The 19,296-nt window shown below is 42.2% G+C and overlaps 1 protein-coding gene and 1 non-coding gene across 2 annotated transcripts in view; one reads left to right on the top strand and one right to left on the bottom strand.

Annotated features, from left to right (window-relative positions):
* LOC142177482 (uncharacterized) overlaps window positions 1-19,296 on the top strand; it is a 54,709-nt gene that overhangs the window by 25,171 nt on the left and 10,242 nt on the right. The window contains exon 3 of the mRNA XM_075246379.1: window positions 16,474-17,352. Coding sequence (XP_075102480.1) covers window positions 16,474-17,352 — 879 coding nt within the window. The remainder of the gene's footprint in view (window positions 1-16,473; window positions 17,353-19,296) is intronic.
* Window positions 17,056-17,162, bottom strand: LOC142179740 (small nucleolar RNA R71). The gene has a single exon (XR_012708277.1). It is a non-coding gene; the product is annotated as a small nucleolar RNA R71 (small nucleolar RNA).

Genomic DNA, 19,296 nt, shown 5'->3' with positions numbered 1-19,296 from the left:
GTCATGCGATTTGGTTGGTTTCGATAGATAAAGAGAGTATTAGGAGGTTTGTTGATGGCCTCACTTATCAGCTTCGTATTCTCATTACCAGAGAGAGGGTGACTGGTGCTACTTTCGAGGAGTTGTAGACATTGCTCGGGAGATTGAGTCAGTTCGTCGCCAGGAGCGAGAGGAGAGGGAGGCCAAGAGGCCTCGAGGATCTGGTAGTTATAGTGGAGCTCATTCGAGAGGTCAGTTTTAGCACGGTAGAGGCCGTCTATTTAGACATGCTAAGCCAGCTCACCCAGGTTATCGTGGGGCGTCATCGGGTCATGGTTCTCACGGTTCTCATCAGGTCCAATCATCACTTACCCTTCTAGCTTAGAGTTTGTCTCGTGCTCCATCCATTTTGGGCTCTTCTATGCCAGGGGCATTTGCTAGTCATTCCGGTGCAGGGGTTCCCTTCAATCCCTGTCTCCAGCACTTGGGAGTTGTTATGAGTATGGAGAGATGGGTCATATGTGGAGGCAGTGTCCTCATCGTCTTGCAAGTTCATCTCAGTAGAAGAGCCAGCCATCGGCTTCAGCACCAGTTACTTCATCACCGCCCACCCACCCAGCTAGGGGTGGAGGTTAGTCATCTAGGGTCGCCCTAGAGGGCGAGGTCGATCAGGTGGCGGTCAGGCCTGTTTCAATACACTTCCAACTAGACCCAATGTTATTATTACAGGTATTGTTTCAATCTACCACAGAGATGCCTTTGTATTATTTGATTCTGATTCCACCTTTTCTTATGTGTCATCATACTTTGCTTGTTATTTGGATACGCCCCGTAAGTCTTTTGTTTCACCTGTTCATGTATCTACCCCAGTGGGCGATACTGTTGTTGTAGACCATGTGTACCGGTCGTATGTGGTGACTATTAGGGGTCTGGAGACCCGAGTGGATCTTTTATTATTGTGTATGGTAGATTTTGATGTTATTTTGGGCATGGATTGGCTATCTCCATATCGTGCTATTCTGGACTATCATGCTAAGATAGTGACATTGGCTATACCGGGTGTGCCACGGATTGAGTGGCGAGGTTTGACTGATTATGTTCCCAGTAAGGTAATCTCATTCTTGAAGGCCCAGCGTATGGTTGGGAAGGATTGTCTTTCGTATCTAGCCTTTGTGAGAGATGTCGGTGCAGAACTCCCAGTATTGATTATGTTCCAGTTGTGAGGGAGTTTACCGATGTATTTCCTGCAGACCTATCGGGCATGCCACCTGCCAGGGATATTGATTTTGGTATTGACCTGGTGCCGAGCACTCAGTCTATCTCTATTCTGTCGTATCATATGGCACTAGTGGAGTTGAAAGAGTTAAAGGAGCAGTTTCAGGAACTCCTTGATAAGGGGTTCATTCGGCCTAGTGTGTCACCTTGGGGTGCGCCAGTTCTATTTATGAAGAAGAAGGATGGCACTATGAGGATGTGCATTGATTATAGGCAGTTGAACAAAGTAACAGTTAAGAACAAGTATCCTTTGCCTCACATTGATGATTTATTCGACCAGCTTCAGGGAGCGAGAGCGTTCTCCAAGATTGATCTTCGTTCAGGTTATCACTAGTTGAAGATTAGGGACTCGAATATTTTTAAGACAACTTTCAGGACCCGATATGATCATTATGAGTTCTTGGTGATGTCTTTTGGGCTGACCAATGCCCCAGTAGCGTTCGTTCATTTGATAAACAGCATGTTCCGGCCTTATCTCGACTCGTTTGTCATAGTCTTCATTGATGATATTCTGGTGTATTCGCGTATTGAAGAGGAGCACGCAGAGCATTTGAGAGTTGTGTTGCAGAGATTGAGGGAGGAGAAGCTTTATGCAAAATTCTCCAAGTGTGAGTTTTGGCTCATTTTAGTGGCTTTCTTGGGGCACGTGGTGTCCAGCGAGGGTATTCAGGTTGATCCAAAGAAGATAGAGGTGGTTCAGAGTTGGCTCAGACCGTCCTCAACCACAGAGATTTGCAGCTTTCTTGGTTTGACGGGTTATTATCACCAGTTTATTCAGGAATTCTCATCTATCGCATCGCCCTTGACCAAGTTGACCAAGAAAGGTTCTTCATTTGTATGGTCGGATGAGTGTGAGGAGAGATTTCAGAAGATTAAGACAACCTTGATCATGGCTCTAGTGTTAGTTTTGCCAGCAGCTTCAAGTTCATATACCGTGTATTGTGATGCTTCAAGAGTTGGTATTGGTTGTGTATTGATGCAGGAGGGTAAAGTTATTGTTTATGCTTCTCGTCAGTTGAAGCCCTATGAGAAGAACTACCCCGTTCATGATTTGGAGTTGGTTGTCATTGTTCACGCGCTGAAGATTTGGAGGCATTACTTGTATGGTGTGTCTTCTGAGGTGTTTACTGATCATCGTAGCCTCCAGCACTTGTTCAAACAGAAGGATCTCAATTTAGGGTAGCGGAGATGGTTGGAGTTGCTAAAGGATTATGATATCACTATACTGTACCACCCTGGGAAGGCCAGTGTGGTGGCCGATGCTTTGAGCCGAAAGGCGGTAAGTATGGGGAGTTTGTCATATATTCTAGTTGGGGAGAGACCACTTGTGGTTGATATTCAGGCCTTAGCCAATCGGTTCGTGAGGTTAGATATTTCGGAGCCCAATCGAGTATTGGTTTGTGTGATTTCTTGGTCTTCCCTATATGATCGCATCAGAGAACGCCAGTATGATGATCCTCATTTGCTTGTCCTTAAGGACAAAGTTCAGCACGATGATGCTAGAGATGTGACCATTGGTGATGATGGGGTGTTGAGGACACATGGCCGGATATGTGTTCCCAATGTAGATAGGCTTCGGGAGGTGATTCTAGAAGAGGCCCATAGCTCGCGGTATTCCATTCATCCGGGTGCCGTGAAGATGTATCAGGATCTGAGACAGCATGATTGGTGGAGAAGAATGAAGAAAGACATTGTGGGATTTGTGGCTTGGTGTCTAAATTGTCAGAAGGTGAAATATGAACATCAGAGATCGGGTGGCTTGCTTCAGCGGATGGATATTCCAGAGTGGAAGTGGGAGTGGATCACCATGGACTTTGTAGTTGGGCTCCCATGGACTTTGCTGAAGTTTGATGCTATTTGGGTGATTGTGGATCGGCTGACCAAGTCTGTGCACTTCATTCCTGTGTGTACTACCTATTCTTCAGAGCAGTTGGCAGAGATCTATATCCAAGAGATTGTTCATTTGCATGGTGTCCCAGTTTTCATCATTTCAGATAGGGGCACTCAGTTCACTTCACAGTTTTGGAGGTCGGTGCAGCGAGAGTTTGGTACTCGGGTTAAGTTGAGCACGACTTTTCACCCTCATACGGACGGGCAGTCCTAGCGCACTATTCAGATATTGGAGGACATGTTGCGTACTTGTGTCATTGATTTTGGAGGTTCATGGGATCAGTTTCTACTGCTTGCAGAGTCTGCATATAACAACAGCAACCAGTCGAGTATTCAGATGGCTCCATATGAGGCTTTGTATGAGAGGCGGTGTAGATCTCTAGTTGGTTGATTTGAGCCGGGTGAGGCTAGGCTATTGGGGACAGACTTGGTGTAGGATGCTTTAGAAAAGGTGAAGGTAATTCAGGAGAGGCTTCGTATAGCGCAGTCGAGGCAAAAGAGTTATGCTGATAGGAAGGTTCGGGATGTGTCCTACATGGTTGGTGAGAAGGTTTTGTTGAAGGTTTCACCCATGAAGGGTGTTATGAGGTTTGGGAAGAAGGGTAAATTGAGTCATTGGTTCATTGGGCCTTTTGAGGTGCTTCGAAGGATTGGGGAAGTGGCTTATGAGCTTGCCTTGCCACCTAGCTTGTCGAGTGTGCATCCGGTATTTCATGTTTCTATGCTTCGGAAGTATATTGGGGACCCGTCTCATGTTCTGTATTTCAACACTGTTCAGTTGGATGGTGATTTGACTTATGATGTGGATCCAGCAGCTATTTTAGAGCGTCAGGTTCAAAAGTTGAGAACAAAGGATATAGCTTCAGTGAAAGTGCAGTGGAGAGGTCGGCCCGTAGAAGAGGCTACCTGGGAGACAAAGCGGGAGATGCAGAGCAGATATCCTCACCTGTTTGAGGCTTTAGGTATGTTTCTTGACTCGTTAGAGGACGAACGTTTGTTTAAGATAGGGAGGATGTGACGACCCGGCCAGTCGTCTAATGATTTATCGCTCTGTTTCCCCCATTTCTGCTTCTTATTACTTTGTTTATCGGTTCTATATGTAATCAGGTTGGTTGGATCGGGTTCGAAAAGGTTTTGAGAAGGTTTGAGACACTTAGTCTCTTTTGAGGAAGCTTAAGTTGGAAAAGTCAACCGGATGTTGACTTATGTGTTAGAGGGCTCGGATGTGAGTTCCGATGGTTCGGATAGCGTTGGGAGGTAATTTGGGACTTAGGAGCATGATCGGAATGTGTTTTGGAGGTCCGGAGTAGATTTAGGCTTGAATTGGCGAAATTGGATTTTTGGCATTTTTCGGTTGATAGGCGAGATTTTGATATAGGGGTCAGAATGGAGATCCTGGAGTTGCAGTAGTTTCGTTGTGCCATTTGGGATGTGTGTGCAAAATTTCAAGTCATCCGGACGTGGTTTGGTTGGGTTTTTTACCAAAAGCGTAATTTAGTAGATTTTGAAATTCTTAGGCTTGAATCCGATGCGATTTTGGTGTTTTGATGTTGTTTTGAGCGTTCCGAAGGTTGGAACAAGTTCGAATGATGTTATGGGATATTTTGGCATCATTGGTTGAGGTCCCGGGGGCCTCGGGTGAGTTTTGGGTGGTCAATCGGACCATTTCATACTTTGAAAAAGTGCAGAAAACTGTTGTTTAGTGTTGCAGAGAAATAACCTTCATGTTTGCGAGTAAGCCGTCACGTTCCTGATGGGTTAGCTGGTGAGGCTGAGATTTTAGCCTTCGCGTTCGCGAAGGGCTGGGTTTGTTGTGCATCGCGTTCGCGAGGGAGGCTCCACGTTCGCGTAGAGGAAGTTGGGCACGTTCGCGCACGAACGTATGTTTAAGTGGGGGAGGATGTAACGACCCAACCGGTCGTTTTGAACTTTTGCACTTTGCTTGCCAGTTCTCTAGCATGACTTGCCCCGTGTAATGTATTATGACTTATGTAAATCGTTGGTTTTGGTTTTCAGGGTAATCAGAATGAATTTGGAATAACAGTTCTCAGTTTGAAGCTTGAAATTTGAAAGGTTTGACCAAGATTTGACTGGTTGGTATATGATCGCGAATCAGAATTTTTATGATTTGGTTAGCTATGTTAGGTGATTTGGGACTTAGGAGCGTGATCGGAATGCATTTTGGAAATCCGTGGAAGGTTTTGGCTTGAATTGGCGAAATTGAGATTTTGGCGTTTTCCGGTTGATAAGTGAGATTTTGATATAGAGGTCGGAATGGAATTCCGAAAGTTGTAATAGTTCTGTTGTGACATTTGGGATGTGTGTGCAAAATTTCAGGTCATTCGGACGTGGTTTGATTGGGCTTTTGATCAAAAGTGAAATTCGGAAGATTTTGGAATCCTAGGCTTGAATTTGATGTGATTTTGGTGTTTTAATATTGTTTTGAGCGTTCCGAAAGTTGGAACAAGTTTGAATAAGGTTATAGGATATGTTTGTGCTTTTGGTTGAGGTCCCGGGGGGCCTCGAGGTGATTTCGGATGGGTACCAGAAGGATTTGGAATTAAGTTTTGCAGTTGAAGCATTTGGTTCTGTCATAACCGCACCTGCGGTTGGGAGACCACAGGTGCGATGATCGCAGAAGAGTAAGGTAGTTGCAGATGCGGCCAATGTGAAGTCATTCAGGAACAGCAGAAGCGGTGTCGCGGGCGCGCCTGCGGTAGCGCAGGTGCGAGTATTTAACCGCAGATGCAGAAATAGGCAATTTAATGAAAACCACAGATACGGTGGATTTGGTCGCAGAAGCGGAAAATGGACCGTAGGTGCGAAAATGCCTGGGTCAGAAAGTATAAAAGGTTCCCTTCTCAATTTTGAGTGGGTTTTCACCATATTTCATTCGGGAGAAGGCTTTGGAAAGCTAATTGAAGAGGGAATTCAAGAAGGTTTCATGGAAGTAAGATTTTCTGACCCTAAACTTGTTTCTATGATGAATTTTAACATTGTAAGCTTGAAATCTATGGGGAAATCAGTGCAAAAGTGGGTAATTAGGGCTTGAGATTAAGAGATCTTTGAGTGGGGATATGAGGGGCCATTTGAGGCCTGATTTTGATGTTCTTGATATGTATAGATTCGTGGGAGGATGAGGATTCTATTGATGTTAATTTTGCCGGATTCTGAGACGTAGGCCCGGGGGCTAGGTTTGAGCAATTTTAGGATTTTTGATATAAATTGGATATTTTCGAGTGGGTTTTGTTCCCTTAGCATATTTTAATGGTTATGTACTGATTGTGGCTAGATTTGGAGCATTCAGAGGTCGGTTCGTGAGGGCAAAGGCATCGCGGGCTAGAGTTTGGACCGGATCAAGGTGAGTAATGATTGTAAATGATGTACTAAGGGTATGAAACCTCGGATTGCACATCATTGTGCTATATTGAGGTGAGGCACACGCTAGATGACGAGCGTGAGGTCGTGCACTATTGGGGATTGTGACTAAGTCCGTCCCGAATGACTATTTTACCGCGTATTTGACTAAAAAATCTATTTGCTATCATAATGTTTTAGGTTGAATGCCATATTTGGGCTTCGTGCCAACTATTTGAACCCTTAAAGGATTTTATTGATATTTCCTCACTGTCTTGACTTTATACTTGAACTCAGTCATGCTATATTTCACTATTTTCATAACCCAGCCATATTTACTCTGTTTTAATATATCAAATGATATTTCAAATAATATTTTGGGCCGAAGGCCTGTGCTGTGAGGATACTTTTGGGTCGGGCTATATGCCGTAGCGGTGCTACACTGATTATGATTATGAGGCCGAGGGCCTGAGATATGTACGCCATGAGGTCGCTAGTTAATATAAGGTCGAGAGCCTAGTGATGATGTCACGAGATGGCTTGATATTGCGCTTAGGCCGAAAAGGGCCCCTCTAGGAGTCTGTACACCCCCAGTGAGCGCGGGTACCCATTGTGATGTGAGATATAGCCCGTGGGGCCGGTATTGTTGATATTGTGCCCGAGGGGCAATCCTTTATGTGCTTACCTATCTTATTTGTCTGTTATTTACCTGTTTAATTGCGTATTTGTACCCGAGGGGTGGATTTTCTGTGCTTATCTGTTCTAATTGCTTTGCATTCAATTGCTTAACTGTTGAAAAGTCATTTTTAAAGAAGTTTAAACTGAGCTCAGATGCTTTAAGAGATTTCACAGCTTCATTGCTTTCTTACTGGTTTTGTACTACTTCTATACAGCATGTTGATGTACTTTTCGTGATTTCCTATCACTCAGTCTTTAGTTATGATTATTACTCACTGAGTTGTAGTACTCACTTTACTCCCTGCACCTTGTGTGAAGATTCAGGTATTTCTGCACCCGATAGTGGGTATTGGTTGATTAGAGGCAGAGTCTTTAGAGTTTAGCAAGGTAGCTGCCCGACGTCCGCAACACTGCTTTTCTCCCTTTGATGTTATTAGACTGTATTTAGTACATTTACAGAAATTTCGTTGTATTTTAGACCTTAGTAGATGTGAACTGACTACCTCTATCTGAAATGATGGAAATTGGAATACCATGCAGAAGAACAATCTCCCGGATATAAATCTCTGCCAACCGCTCCGAAGAATAAGTAGTACACACAGAAATGAAGTGTGCGGACTTGGTCAGCCGATCCATAATCACCCAAATAGCATAGAACTTTCTCAAAGTCCATTGGAACCCAACTACAAAGTCCATGGTGATCTTCTCCCACTTCCACTCCAGAATCTCTATCTACTAAAGCAACCCTCCCGGTTTCTGGTGCTCATACTTCACCTGCTGACAATTGAGGCAACGAGCTACAAATCCAACTATATCTTTCTTCATCTGCCTCCACCAATCGTGCTGCCTCAAATCCTAATACATTTTTACGGCACCCGGATAAATGGAATACCGCGAACTAGGGGCCTCCTCTAGAATCAACTCTCAAAGCCCATCAACATTGGGTACACAAATCCAACCTTGCATCCTTAATACCCCGTCATCACCAATGGTCACATATCTGCCATCATCATGCTGAACCTTGTCCTTGAGGACAAGCAAATGAGGGTCATCATACTGACGCTCCCTGATACGATCAAATAAGGAAGACCAAGAAACCACGCAAGCTAGAACCCGACTGGGCTCCGAAAGATCCAATCTCACAAACGAGCTGGCTAAGGCCTGAACATCCATCGCCATAGGCCTCTCCAATGCTGGTAAATAAGACAAACTCCCCAAACTCTCTGCCCGACGACTCAAGGCATCGGCCACCACATTGTCCTTGCCCGAGTGATACAAAATAGTGATATCATAGTCCTTCAGCAACTCTAACCACCTACACTGGCGCAAGTATAGATCCTTTTGCTTGAACAGGTGCTGCAAGCTCCGATGATCAGTATAAATATCACAAGGAACCTCATACAAATAATGACACCAGATTTTCAGGGCGTGAACAATGGCAGTTAACTCAAGGTTGTGGACCGAATAATTCTTCTCGTGAACCTTCAACTGTCTGGACGCGTAGGCAATGCACTACCGTCCTGCATCAAAATCGCTCTAAAGCCAATCATCGAGGCATCACAATAGACAGTGTAACACCCCAAACATATAGGCAATATCAAAATTGGGGTTGTAGTCAAAGCTGTCTAGAGCTTCTGAAAGCTCGTCTCACACTCTTCCATCCACTGGAACGGAGCACCCTTCTGGGTCAGTCTGGTCATAGGGGTTGTAATCGACAAAAACCCCTCCACAAAACAACGGTAATAACTCGTCAAACCAAGAAAACTGCGGATCTTTGTAACTGAGGATGGTCTGGGCCAACTCTGCGCTACCTCTATTTTCTTCGGATCCACCTGAATAACCTTACTCGACACCACGTGGCCTAAGAATGCCACGCAATCCAACCAAAACTAACATTTTGAGAACTTAGCATATAACTTCTTTTCTCTCAAGGTCTATAGCACTGTCCTCAGGTGCTGCTCATGATCTTCCCGACTCCAGGAATATACCAGAATATCATCAATAAAGACAATGACAAACGAGTCAAGATACGGCCGAAACACATTATGCATCAAATGCATAAAGGTTGCTGGGGCATTGGTCAGCCCAAATGACATAACAAGGAACTCGTAATGACCATACCTAGTCCTGAAAGCAGTCTTCGGGATATCTGGCTCTCGAATCTTCAACTGATGGTAACCTGAGCACAAGTCAATCTGAGAAAACACCCGTGCGCCCTGAAGCTGGTCAAATAGATCATCAATATGAGGCAAAGGATAACGGTTCTTCATTGTAACTTTGTTCATCTGGCGATAATCAATACACATACGCATAGAACCATCTTTTTTCTTCACAAACAAGACAGGAGCACCCCAAGGTGATACACTGGGCCTAATAAAACCCTTATCAAGCAATTCCTGTAATTGATCCTTCAACCCCTTCAACTCAGGAGGAGCCATACGATATGGAGGAATAGAAATGAGCTAAGTAACCGGCAACAGATCAATGCCAAAATCAATATCTTTATCAGGCGTCATGCCCGGAAGATCAGCTGGAAACACATCAGGAAAATCCCGTACGACTGGGATTGAATCAACTGAAGGGGTATCAACACTGACATTTCTCACATAAGCTAAATACGCGTCGCACCCCTTCTTAACCATTCGCTGAGCCTTAAGGAAAAAAATAACTCTACTGGGAATGTGATCTAAGGTACCCCTCCACTCAACATGCAGTACACCTGGCATAGCCAGTATCACGATTTTGGCGTGACAATCAAGAATAGCATAATGGGGATACAACCAGTCTATGCCCAAGATAATATCAAAATCTATCATGCTGAGTAACAATAAATCGGCTCTGGTCTCAAAACCACTAAGAGCAACCAAACACGACCGATAAACGCGGTCCACAACAAGGGAATCTCCCACAAGAGTAGAAACATAAACAGGGGAACTCAAAGAATCCCGAGGTACACCCAAATGCGGAGCAAATTAAGAGGACACATAAGAGTAAGTGGAGCCTAGATGGAATAGAACTGATGCATCTCTGTGACAAACTAGTATAATACCTTTGATGATAGAATCGGAGGCAACAGCCTCAGTACGGGCAGTAATGGCATAGTATCGGGCCTGGCCTCCGCCTCTAGGGCGACCTCTACCTCCCCGACCTCCACCTCTAGCTGGATGAGCAGGTGGAGTAACAACTAGAGTTGTAACCATAGCTTTAGAACTTTGTGGGGCATGCTGTGGCTGAGAAGTCTGTGGAGGTGCACTCCTCCCAAGTCTAGGGAAATCCCTCACCACATGACGTGTGTCACTACACTCAAAACAAGCTTTGGGAGGACGTGGCGGTTGTGACTGGCTCGGGCCAGGTCTGCTGGACTGACCTCTAAAAGCACCCCGCGCAGGAGGCGCGCTAGATACCGGAGGTACATAATAAGGCTTCTGAGGCCTAGAAGGAGATGGAATACCACTGACTGCTAGAAGAGCTGAATGAACAGGGCAACTCATATAACCCCTACCATGACGACCTACAGCTGGGGCAGAGGCACCAGAATAATGGCCCGACTCTCGAGACCTATTGACCTCCCTCTCCTCTCTCTCCCAAGAATGCATACCCTCAATCCTCCTAGCAATTCTCACCACCTGTTGATAAGAAATATTCATCTCTAACTCTCGATCAATGCTAGACCTGATGCTGGGAATACGCCCCTCAATAAACCGACGAACCCTCCCGCGAATAGTAGAAACCAAGGTTGGGGCATGTCTAACCAAACTGGTGTAACAGACAGCATACTCCGAGACAGTCATAGCACCCTAGCGCAAATTCCCAAACTCTGTGTGCCATGCGTCTTTGAGGCTCTAAGGAACGAACTCCTTCAGGAACATATCTAAAAACCGAGTCCAAGTCAGTGAAGTTGCCTCATCCGGACTGTCTAACTCATAGGTGTGCCACCACTTATAGGCGGCTCCTCGAAGCTGGAAGGCAGTGAAAGAAACCCCACTCAATCCTGATATACCCACAGTATGGAGGATACCGTGACATTCCTCCAGAAATTCCAAGGCATTATCTGAGGCTAACCCACTAAATACAAGAGGATCATACTTCTTGAATCTCTCAAGTCTCCGTTGCTCATCCTCTGAAATTGCTGCCCTGTCCTCAGGCTAACCTAGGGCTGCAGGCAGTACAAGAATAACCTCGGGAACCTGATCCACATGCACTCGCTGCTCAGGAGTATGGGTGGCAGGAGTCTGTGCTCCTACCCCAGCCTGAGATGTAGCTACAGCAAGGGGAGCAACACTGCCTGAGCCAAAGTGGTGTACATGATCATGAACTGTGCCAGAGTCTCCTGAAGTGCTGGAGTAGTAGTAGCAGTAGGCGTGGCAGGTGCCTAGACTCCGGCTGGGACTGCTGGTTGTACATCGGTGGAAGCTCGCGTGGGTGCTCTAGCTGCACTGCGTGCGCGTCCTCAGCCTCTACCCTGGCCCCGACCTCTGATGGCTCTCGCAGGGGGCATGGGTGTCTGATCATCTCTGGTGGCACGTGTCCTCACCATCTGTGAGAGAATGGAAGACAGAGGTTTAGAATTGTGATGTCAAAAATCTCGCACAACAAGGAAATCAAATGAAGTGGAATTTTCCTAACAATGACGTAGCCTCTTGTAGATAAGTACAGATGTCTGCGTACTGATCAGCGAGACTCTAATAAATCGGCTTCTGATTCATGACTCCTATGAACCTAGAGCTCTGATACCAACTTGTCAAGACCTTGGTTCGCCCTCCGTGAACCATCGTGATGGCACCTAGTCCCTACAACTAGGTCAGCCTAACAATGCGGAAAATAAACCAATTTGCGAAAGAAATCATTTAAAACCGAAGTAGCGAAATAAAATAGTAATTTAAAATGTCGCTTGGTATACACAATATCAACTCTCAAAAGCTAAATACTTTTCCCAAAACCCGGAATCTAATGATCACAAGCCTTTGAATGTCTACAAGTATCTTACTCTAGAATATCTAACAACGGAAAGAAAATACAGAAGGGCTAATACTTAAAATGGAGAGTAGAAAGGGACTCTTCGGTCTGCGAACGCGGCAGATATACCTCGGAGTCTCTACAAGCGCCTCGTTTCAAGCGTGATAAGTCTGAGTGGAGGTACCTGGATTAGCACATGAAAAACATGAACAGAAAGGGCATGAGTACACCCCAGCAATACTCAGTAAGTGTCAAGCCTAACCTCGGTCGGGTAGTGACGAGTGAGGTTAGGGCCCTACTGAGATTAAATAAAATATAAGGTGAAACAGTATAAGATAAAGCAGTACAGTTGAAAGATAAAAATAAGAATTAATACATGATAATAAGGATAACTACAACTGAAACAGAGGCAAAAAAAACAATCACCAGGAATACCACTCTTCACAAAGATAATAACCGGGGATCTCTCAGTATCCCGAGGATCTCTTAGTACCCTCAATAAATGCCAGGGATCTCTTGGTATCCCGAGGATCTCTTGGTATCCTCAATATATACTAGGGATCTCTTGGTATCCCGAGGATCTCTTGGTATCCTCAAAACATTCTAGGGATCTCTTGGTATCCTCAATATACGTCTGGGGATCTCTCAGTATCCCGCAGCTCAGCTCAAATCATAAAATACGTACAGGGGATCTCCCGGGATGTCGTCCCATAGTCCCAAAGTAAAACACACAGCAATAACACAAAGAATACTCAATTAAACTCAATTTCGTACCAAAGTAAAACAAGTAATTCTAATCTAACATGCTTCACATAATACAAATAAGTCAGTTCAAGCAATAAGGCAATTAAACATGCTTCTCTAAGCTAACAGCATGCTTACATTTCAAGTAGAATAAGCAGTAAAGGAAAACACAATTAAAGCTACTTTAGTGAAAATAAGATTTTCAATAATTAGCACAATTACGTACTCGTCACCTCACGTACAAGGCATTTCAATTACCACAAATACCAAATCCTAAGGGGAATGTCTTCCATACAAGGTTAGGCAAGCCACTTACCTCGAACCAGCTCAAAATCAACCCGAAACCATGTTCTTGCCACGAGTACTCAACTCTAAATGGCCCAAATCTATTCAATTCAATTGCATAATGTAAATAACACTTCAAGTAACTAATTCTACAATTAAATTCTAAGCTAATACGCGAAATTAGGTAAAATGACCAAAATGCCCCTCGGTCACATGTCTCGGAATCGGGTAAAATTTATATTTCTAGAATCCTCACACTCTCACGAGTTCAGTCATACCAAAAGTACCAAAATCGGACCTCAAATGATCCCTCAAATCATCACTCAAAGGTCTCTAATTAATCAAGCCCTCACCCCCAAATTACCACTGATTTTCCTTAAACTTTCATGTTTATAATGATAAAAATCACTCCAATAATGAGTTTAGGGACCAAAGACCATACCCAATGAATTCCTCTAACAATCTCCCTTGAAAATGCTCCCCAAGGCTTCTTCCCATTTGAAAAGAGGTGAAAATAACTCAAATTTTGTGAAGGCAACTATTTATATATTCTGCCTAGTTAATCCACTTCTGCGGCTTTGGGACCGCACCTGCAGTCCCACTTCTGTGAGTACGTGGTCGCATCTGCGATATTTCACTTAAAACCCAGCTTTCGCACCTGCGGTTAACCTTACGCAGATGCGGTGCCGCTTCTGCGGTAAGCTCCCGCTTCTGCGGTCCCTGCTGGCATCTCCACTTTCTGCTTCTGCGATGACTCTTCCGCTTCTGCGGCTCAGCACCTCTGGGACCCAATCTCAGGTGCGGTTATGACAAAGATCAGCAGCTTCAGCTGTTTCAAACCACTTCTAATTCTTCCGATAATCCTCTGAAATCAACCCAAGGTCCCTGGGACCTCAACCAAAAATACGAACAAGTCCTATACCACTATTCAAACTTATATCAATACTCAAAACATCAACAACATCGAAATATCGAATTAACCATGGATTCAAGCCTAAGAACTCCAAAAGCTCTCAATTTACGCTTTCAATCAAAAAGTCTATCAAACCTCGTCTGAATGACCTGAAATTTTGCACACACGTCACATTCAACACTACGGAGCTATTCTAACTTCTGGTATTCCATTCCGACCCTCGGATCAAAATCTCACTATCGAACAAGAAATTTCAAAATTCGACTTTCGACATTTCAGGCCTAAATTAGCTACGGACCTCCAAAACATAATCCGAACACACCCCTAAGCCCAAAATCATCCAACGGAGCTAACGGAATCATCGGAATTCCATTCCGAGGCCATATTCACACAGTTCCGACTACGGTCAAATTTCCAAAACTTAAGCTCTCATTTAGGGACTAAGTGTCCCAAAACTCTCCGAAACTCAAAACCGAACATCCCGGCAAATCAAAATAGCAGAAATAAACACGGGGAAAGCTGTTAATAGGGAATCAAGGCATAAATTCTTAAAACGACCGGCCGGATCGTTACACACAACATCAAGACTTAAAGTTGCAACATCATCTCACATTTGCTACACATTTTCTATAAATAGGCACTCATATTGTATTGTGAGAAAGAAGAGTCTTATGGGAGAAAACTACTCTTTGGTCTTTCTTTTGTCTTTAGACTCTTTGGTCTTTCTTTTGTCTTTAGTATTTTCTATTAGTTGTCTTTCTTTTAAAAGAATAATATTTCTTCATAAGTTCTTTGTTTTTAAATTAGTTTTTTCTTACTTCATAATGGAGTAATCTTTTCTTGTTGGGATAGTTGATGAAGCTTGGTATATATATTATAATACTATCTCAGTTAATACATCCTTGACTTGAAACTTTCTTTTTATACTTTGTACTATGCCGTAATAATAGTTTTAATTAATCATTATTATCACTTCTACATATTTTTATCTCTAAGTTATTTTTATATTGATTTTGTAATTCTCACGAAGCAAAATTGATATATAATAAACAATAATAAAATAATAGAGTGAGAGTAATTTTTAGTAAACTATTATTCCAAGTTCGTAATTTTGCTTGCCTTAGTTTTAATTCTCACGGAGGAATTGTTGTAGGCAAGATTATTGATTTTTTATTAAAAATGTTCTCACAAAGTTTTTACTACCTCTAAGCACAATTCAAGCAAGAAAAATATTTCAGTCTAATCGTCAATAGTTTTAACTCAATTAATCACATAACCTTACGAAGTGCTATTAATTGACTACTTCTTAGTGAACTAAATATAATTATATTAGCAATAAGCAATTATTCCGCAGAGAAATACTTGTAAAAATTGAGATTTTATTTTAATATATTATCAAGTGAATTCATCGATTCCCAACTCTTTTAATTTATAAATCTTCCGAAAGTTCTTGGTTTTTGTTTAAGTAATTAACAAGCTTTAGACCTCACTCACTTTTTATCAAGTTGATTCTCTCAAATAGTAATTGAAATATTAAAAGCATGTAGCATAGATGTTCCAATCTCTTTGGGACGATATCATAAATTATACTAGAATTTGACAAAGCACGAGTAGAAAAATCCTATACACATTGACTTCGTCAAATTTTTGGCGCTGTTGCCGGGGATTGGCATACATCTACTTTAGATTAAATATTTTTTTGCTAATTTGAGACCTTATTATTATTATTTATCTATTACTATCATCACTAATTACTAAGTAGTACTATAACTACTACTATCATATTAATATTATCGTTTTCTTTTTGTAATAACACTTTAAAAAGAACAAAAAACATATTAGTGCTTCTTCCTATTATTGCTATCATTAGCTTTCCTTCATTATATTTAGTATAATTATTACTAGTACTATCACCTGTTGTATCATTTTTTTTCTCATTGCTAGTACTTCGACGTTTTTATTTTTATTTTTCAATATAGTTTGTTGCTACATATTATTATTTTCATATCATTGTTTATCTATTATTATTTTTTATAATATAATAGTAGTAGTAGTAGTACTTCTACAATGTTATTCTTATCACTATTATTCACTACTACAACTTTTGTTTATAATTAATAATACTATACTATCTCAATTCGTTATTAGTTAATAATAATACTATACTATCTCAATTCCTATCATTACTAGTGACGCTTACTTGTTAGTTTTATTGTTTTATATTTATTTTTATTTTTTTATTAGATTAATTACTAGAATTATTATCTATAATATTGTGGTATTTATTTTTCTCACTAACTATCTATATTATCTTTGAAATATACTTTAGTTTAGTTATTAATTACTAGTACTACACTAGAAATTAATGTTTTTTTTACTTTCAAAATTTTAAGTAGTTTACGACCCGTTCTTCTACAAAAGAATTGGCTAATTACGATCCTGGAATTGAAAGATATCTTCGATCGCGCAGGAAAGAACAAACATCGTCTTCTCAAGGAGCAGCTTGTAAAAAAATGAAAAATCGGCAAGCAGAGGACATTAACCCACTTGAGATCCTACCACCAGTCCATGTAGAGGAGCAATTTGATGAAGTGGCGCCAAGGCCAGCAAACAGAATCCTTAGGGATTATGTTAGACTTGATCGCTTCAACTATGAATCTAGTGTTAGGAAGCCACCAATGGCAGTCAACAACTTTGAAATTAGGACCGGCCTGATTCAGACAATTAAACAATCTTGTATCTTCACTGGTGATACAAGTGAAGACCCACACAGTCATTTAATTGATTTTCTAGAACTTACAGAAACTGCTAAGTACAATGGAGTACCTCCTAAAGCTATCAAGTTAAGGCTATTTCCTTTTTCTTTAAAAGGAGATGTCAAGACTTGGTTGCGAAGTCTGCCTCTAGGGTCCATTACGACATGGGACCAGATGACTCGAAAATTTTTAAACAAATATTTTTCCCTTGCTACAACAACAAAGTTAAGACAAGACATATCTAATTTCTTGCAGACTGACACTGAGTCAGTTTATCAAGCTTGGGAAAGATTAAAAGCAATGTTAAGAAAATGCCCCCACCATGACATTCCTAAACAAATGCAATTGTACATTTTCTATCACGGATTAAAATCCTCTACTAGAAATGTGATAGATGCAGCTGCAGGAGGTTCTGTAATGGGAAAAACCACAGAGGAAGCATTGCAATTGTTGAATGAAATTTTTGAGAATGCTATCCAATGGCTATCTGAGCGTGTAATCATTAAAAAGGCTGCTATGGTAAATCAGGTTGATGCTTTAAATACACTAACTCAACAGATTATTTCTTTGGCACAAAAATTTGAATCTTTTCTGGTGATATACATAACAATCAAACTGTGACAACCCGGCTAGTAGTCTCATGAGTTACCGCTCCATTTTCCCCATTTCTGCTTCTTATTGCTTTGTTTATCGGTTCTATATGTGATCGGATTGGTTGGCTCAGGTTTGGAAAGGTTTTAAGAAGGTTTGAGACACTTAGTCTCTTTTGAGGAAGCTTAAGTTGGAAAAGTCAACCGAATGTTGACATATGTGTTAGAGGGCTCAGATGTGAGTTCCGATGGTTCGGATATCTTCGGGAGGTAATTTGGGACTTAGGAGTGTGATCGGAATGTGTTTTGGAGGTCCGGAGTAGATTTAGGCTTGAATTGGCGAAATTAAATTTTTGGACTTTTCCGGTTGATAGGCAAGATTTTGATATAGGGGTCTAAATGGAGTTCCAAGAGTTGTAGTAGTTCCATTGTGTCATTAGGGATGTGTGTGCAAAATTTAATATCATTCGGATGGTTTGGTTGGTTTTTTATTTATCAAAAGCGTAATTTTGAAGATTTTGGAATTCTTAGGCATGAATCCGATGCGAATTTGGTGTTTTGATATTGTTTTAAGCATTTTGAAGGTTGGAACAAGTTTGAATGATGTTATGGGATATGTTGGCATGATTGGTTGAGGTTTTGGGGGCCTCGGGTGAGTTTCGGGTGGTCAATCGGACCATTTCATGTTTTGGAAAAGTGCAGAAAACTGTTGTTCAGTGTTGCAGAGAAATGACCTTCGCGTTCGCGAGTAGGCCCTTGTGTTTGCGAAGATTTAGCTGGTGAGGCTGCGATTTTAGCCTTCGCGTTCGCAAGGAAGGCTCCGCATTCGCAAAGGGATGGGGTTGTTGTGCATCGCGTTCGCAAGAGAGGCTCCGCATTCGCGTAGAGGAAGTTGGGCAGCTGGGTTTGAGGTTGATTTGTTCATCGCGTTCGCGAGAAGGGGAGTGCGTTCGCGAAGGTTAGGCGAGGAACCATCGCATTCGCGAGGAACTGGACGCGTTCGCATAAGAGAAAATTTGGTCAAATTTAGATTGTGCTTCGCGAACGCGAGGCATTGACCGCGTTTGTGAAGAAGGAATTGAGGCCTGGGCAGAATGTTTAACTAGTCATCTTGTCCGCGATTTTGGGGTTAACTTCCACCATTTTTGAGCTATTTTGGAGCTTTTTTGAAGAGGATTGAAGAGGGATTCAAGGGTAAACACTTGGAGGTAAGATTTATGGACTTAATACTCGATTCTATTGTGAATTCAACCTAATTAATCATGGAATTTAAGCCTAATATTGAAGAACTAGGGTTTGTAATTGGAGGCCTAGAATTTAGGATTTGAGGGGTCGTTTGTGGTTGGATTTTGATGCTTTTGGTATGAATAAACTCGGGGAGTGATAAGGAGTCTATTGATGTAATTTTTATCGAAATTCGAGACGTGGGCCCGGGGGTCGGGTTTGGCCAATTTCGGGATTTGTGTTGTAATTTGATTTCTTTCGAGTGGGCTTTGTCCCTTAGCATATTTTGATAGTTTTACACTGATTTTGGTTAGATTTGGAGCATTCAGAGGCCTATTCGAGGGGCAAAGGCATCGCGAGCTAGAGATTTGGACCGGGTAGAGGTGAGTAATGATTGTAAATGTTGTCCTGAGGGTTTGAAATCCTGGATTTGCACATCTTTGAGCTATATTGAGTTGACACACACGCTAGATGACGAGTGTGGGGTCGTGCACCATTGGGGATTGTGACTTAGTCCATCCCGTATGACTATTTTACCACGTATTTGATTGAAAACTATTTGCTATTATCATGTTTTGGGCTGAATGCCATATTTGGGCCTCGTTCCAACTATTTGGATCCTTGGGGGATTTTTACTGATATTTCCTCA

Source organism: Nicotiana tabacum, chromosome 3, assembly GCF_000715075.1.
Source record: "Nicotiana tabacum cultivar K326 chromosome 3, ASM71507v2, whole genome shotgun sequence".
NCBI classification, from domain to species: domain Eukaryota; kingdom Viridiplantae; phylum Streptophyta; class Magnoliopsida; order Solanales; family Solanaceae; genus Nicotiana; species Nicotiana tabacum.
This window is presented reverse-complemented; position numbering and strand designations above follow the sequence as displayed.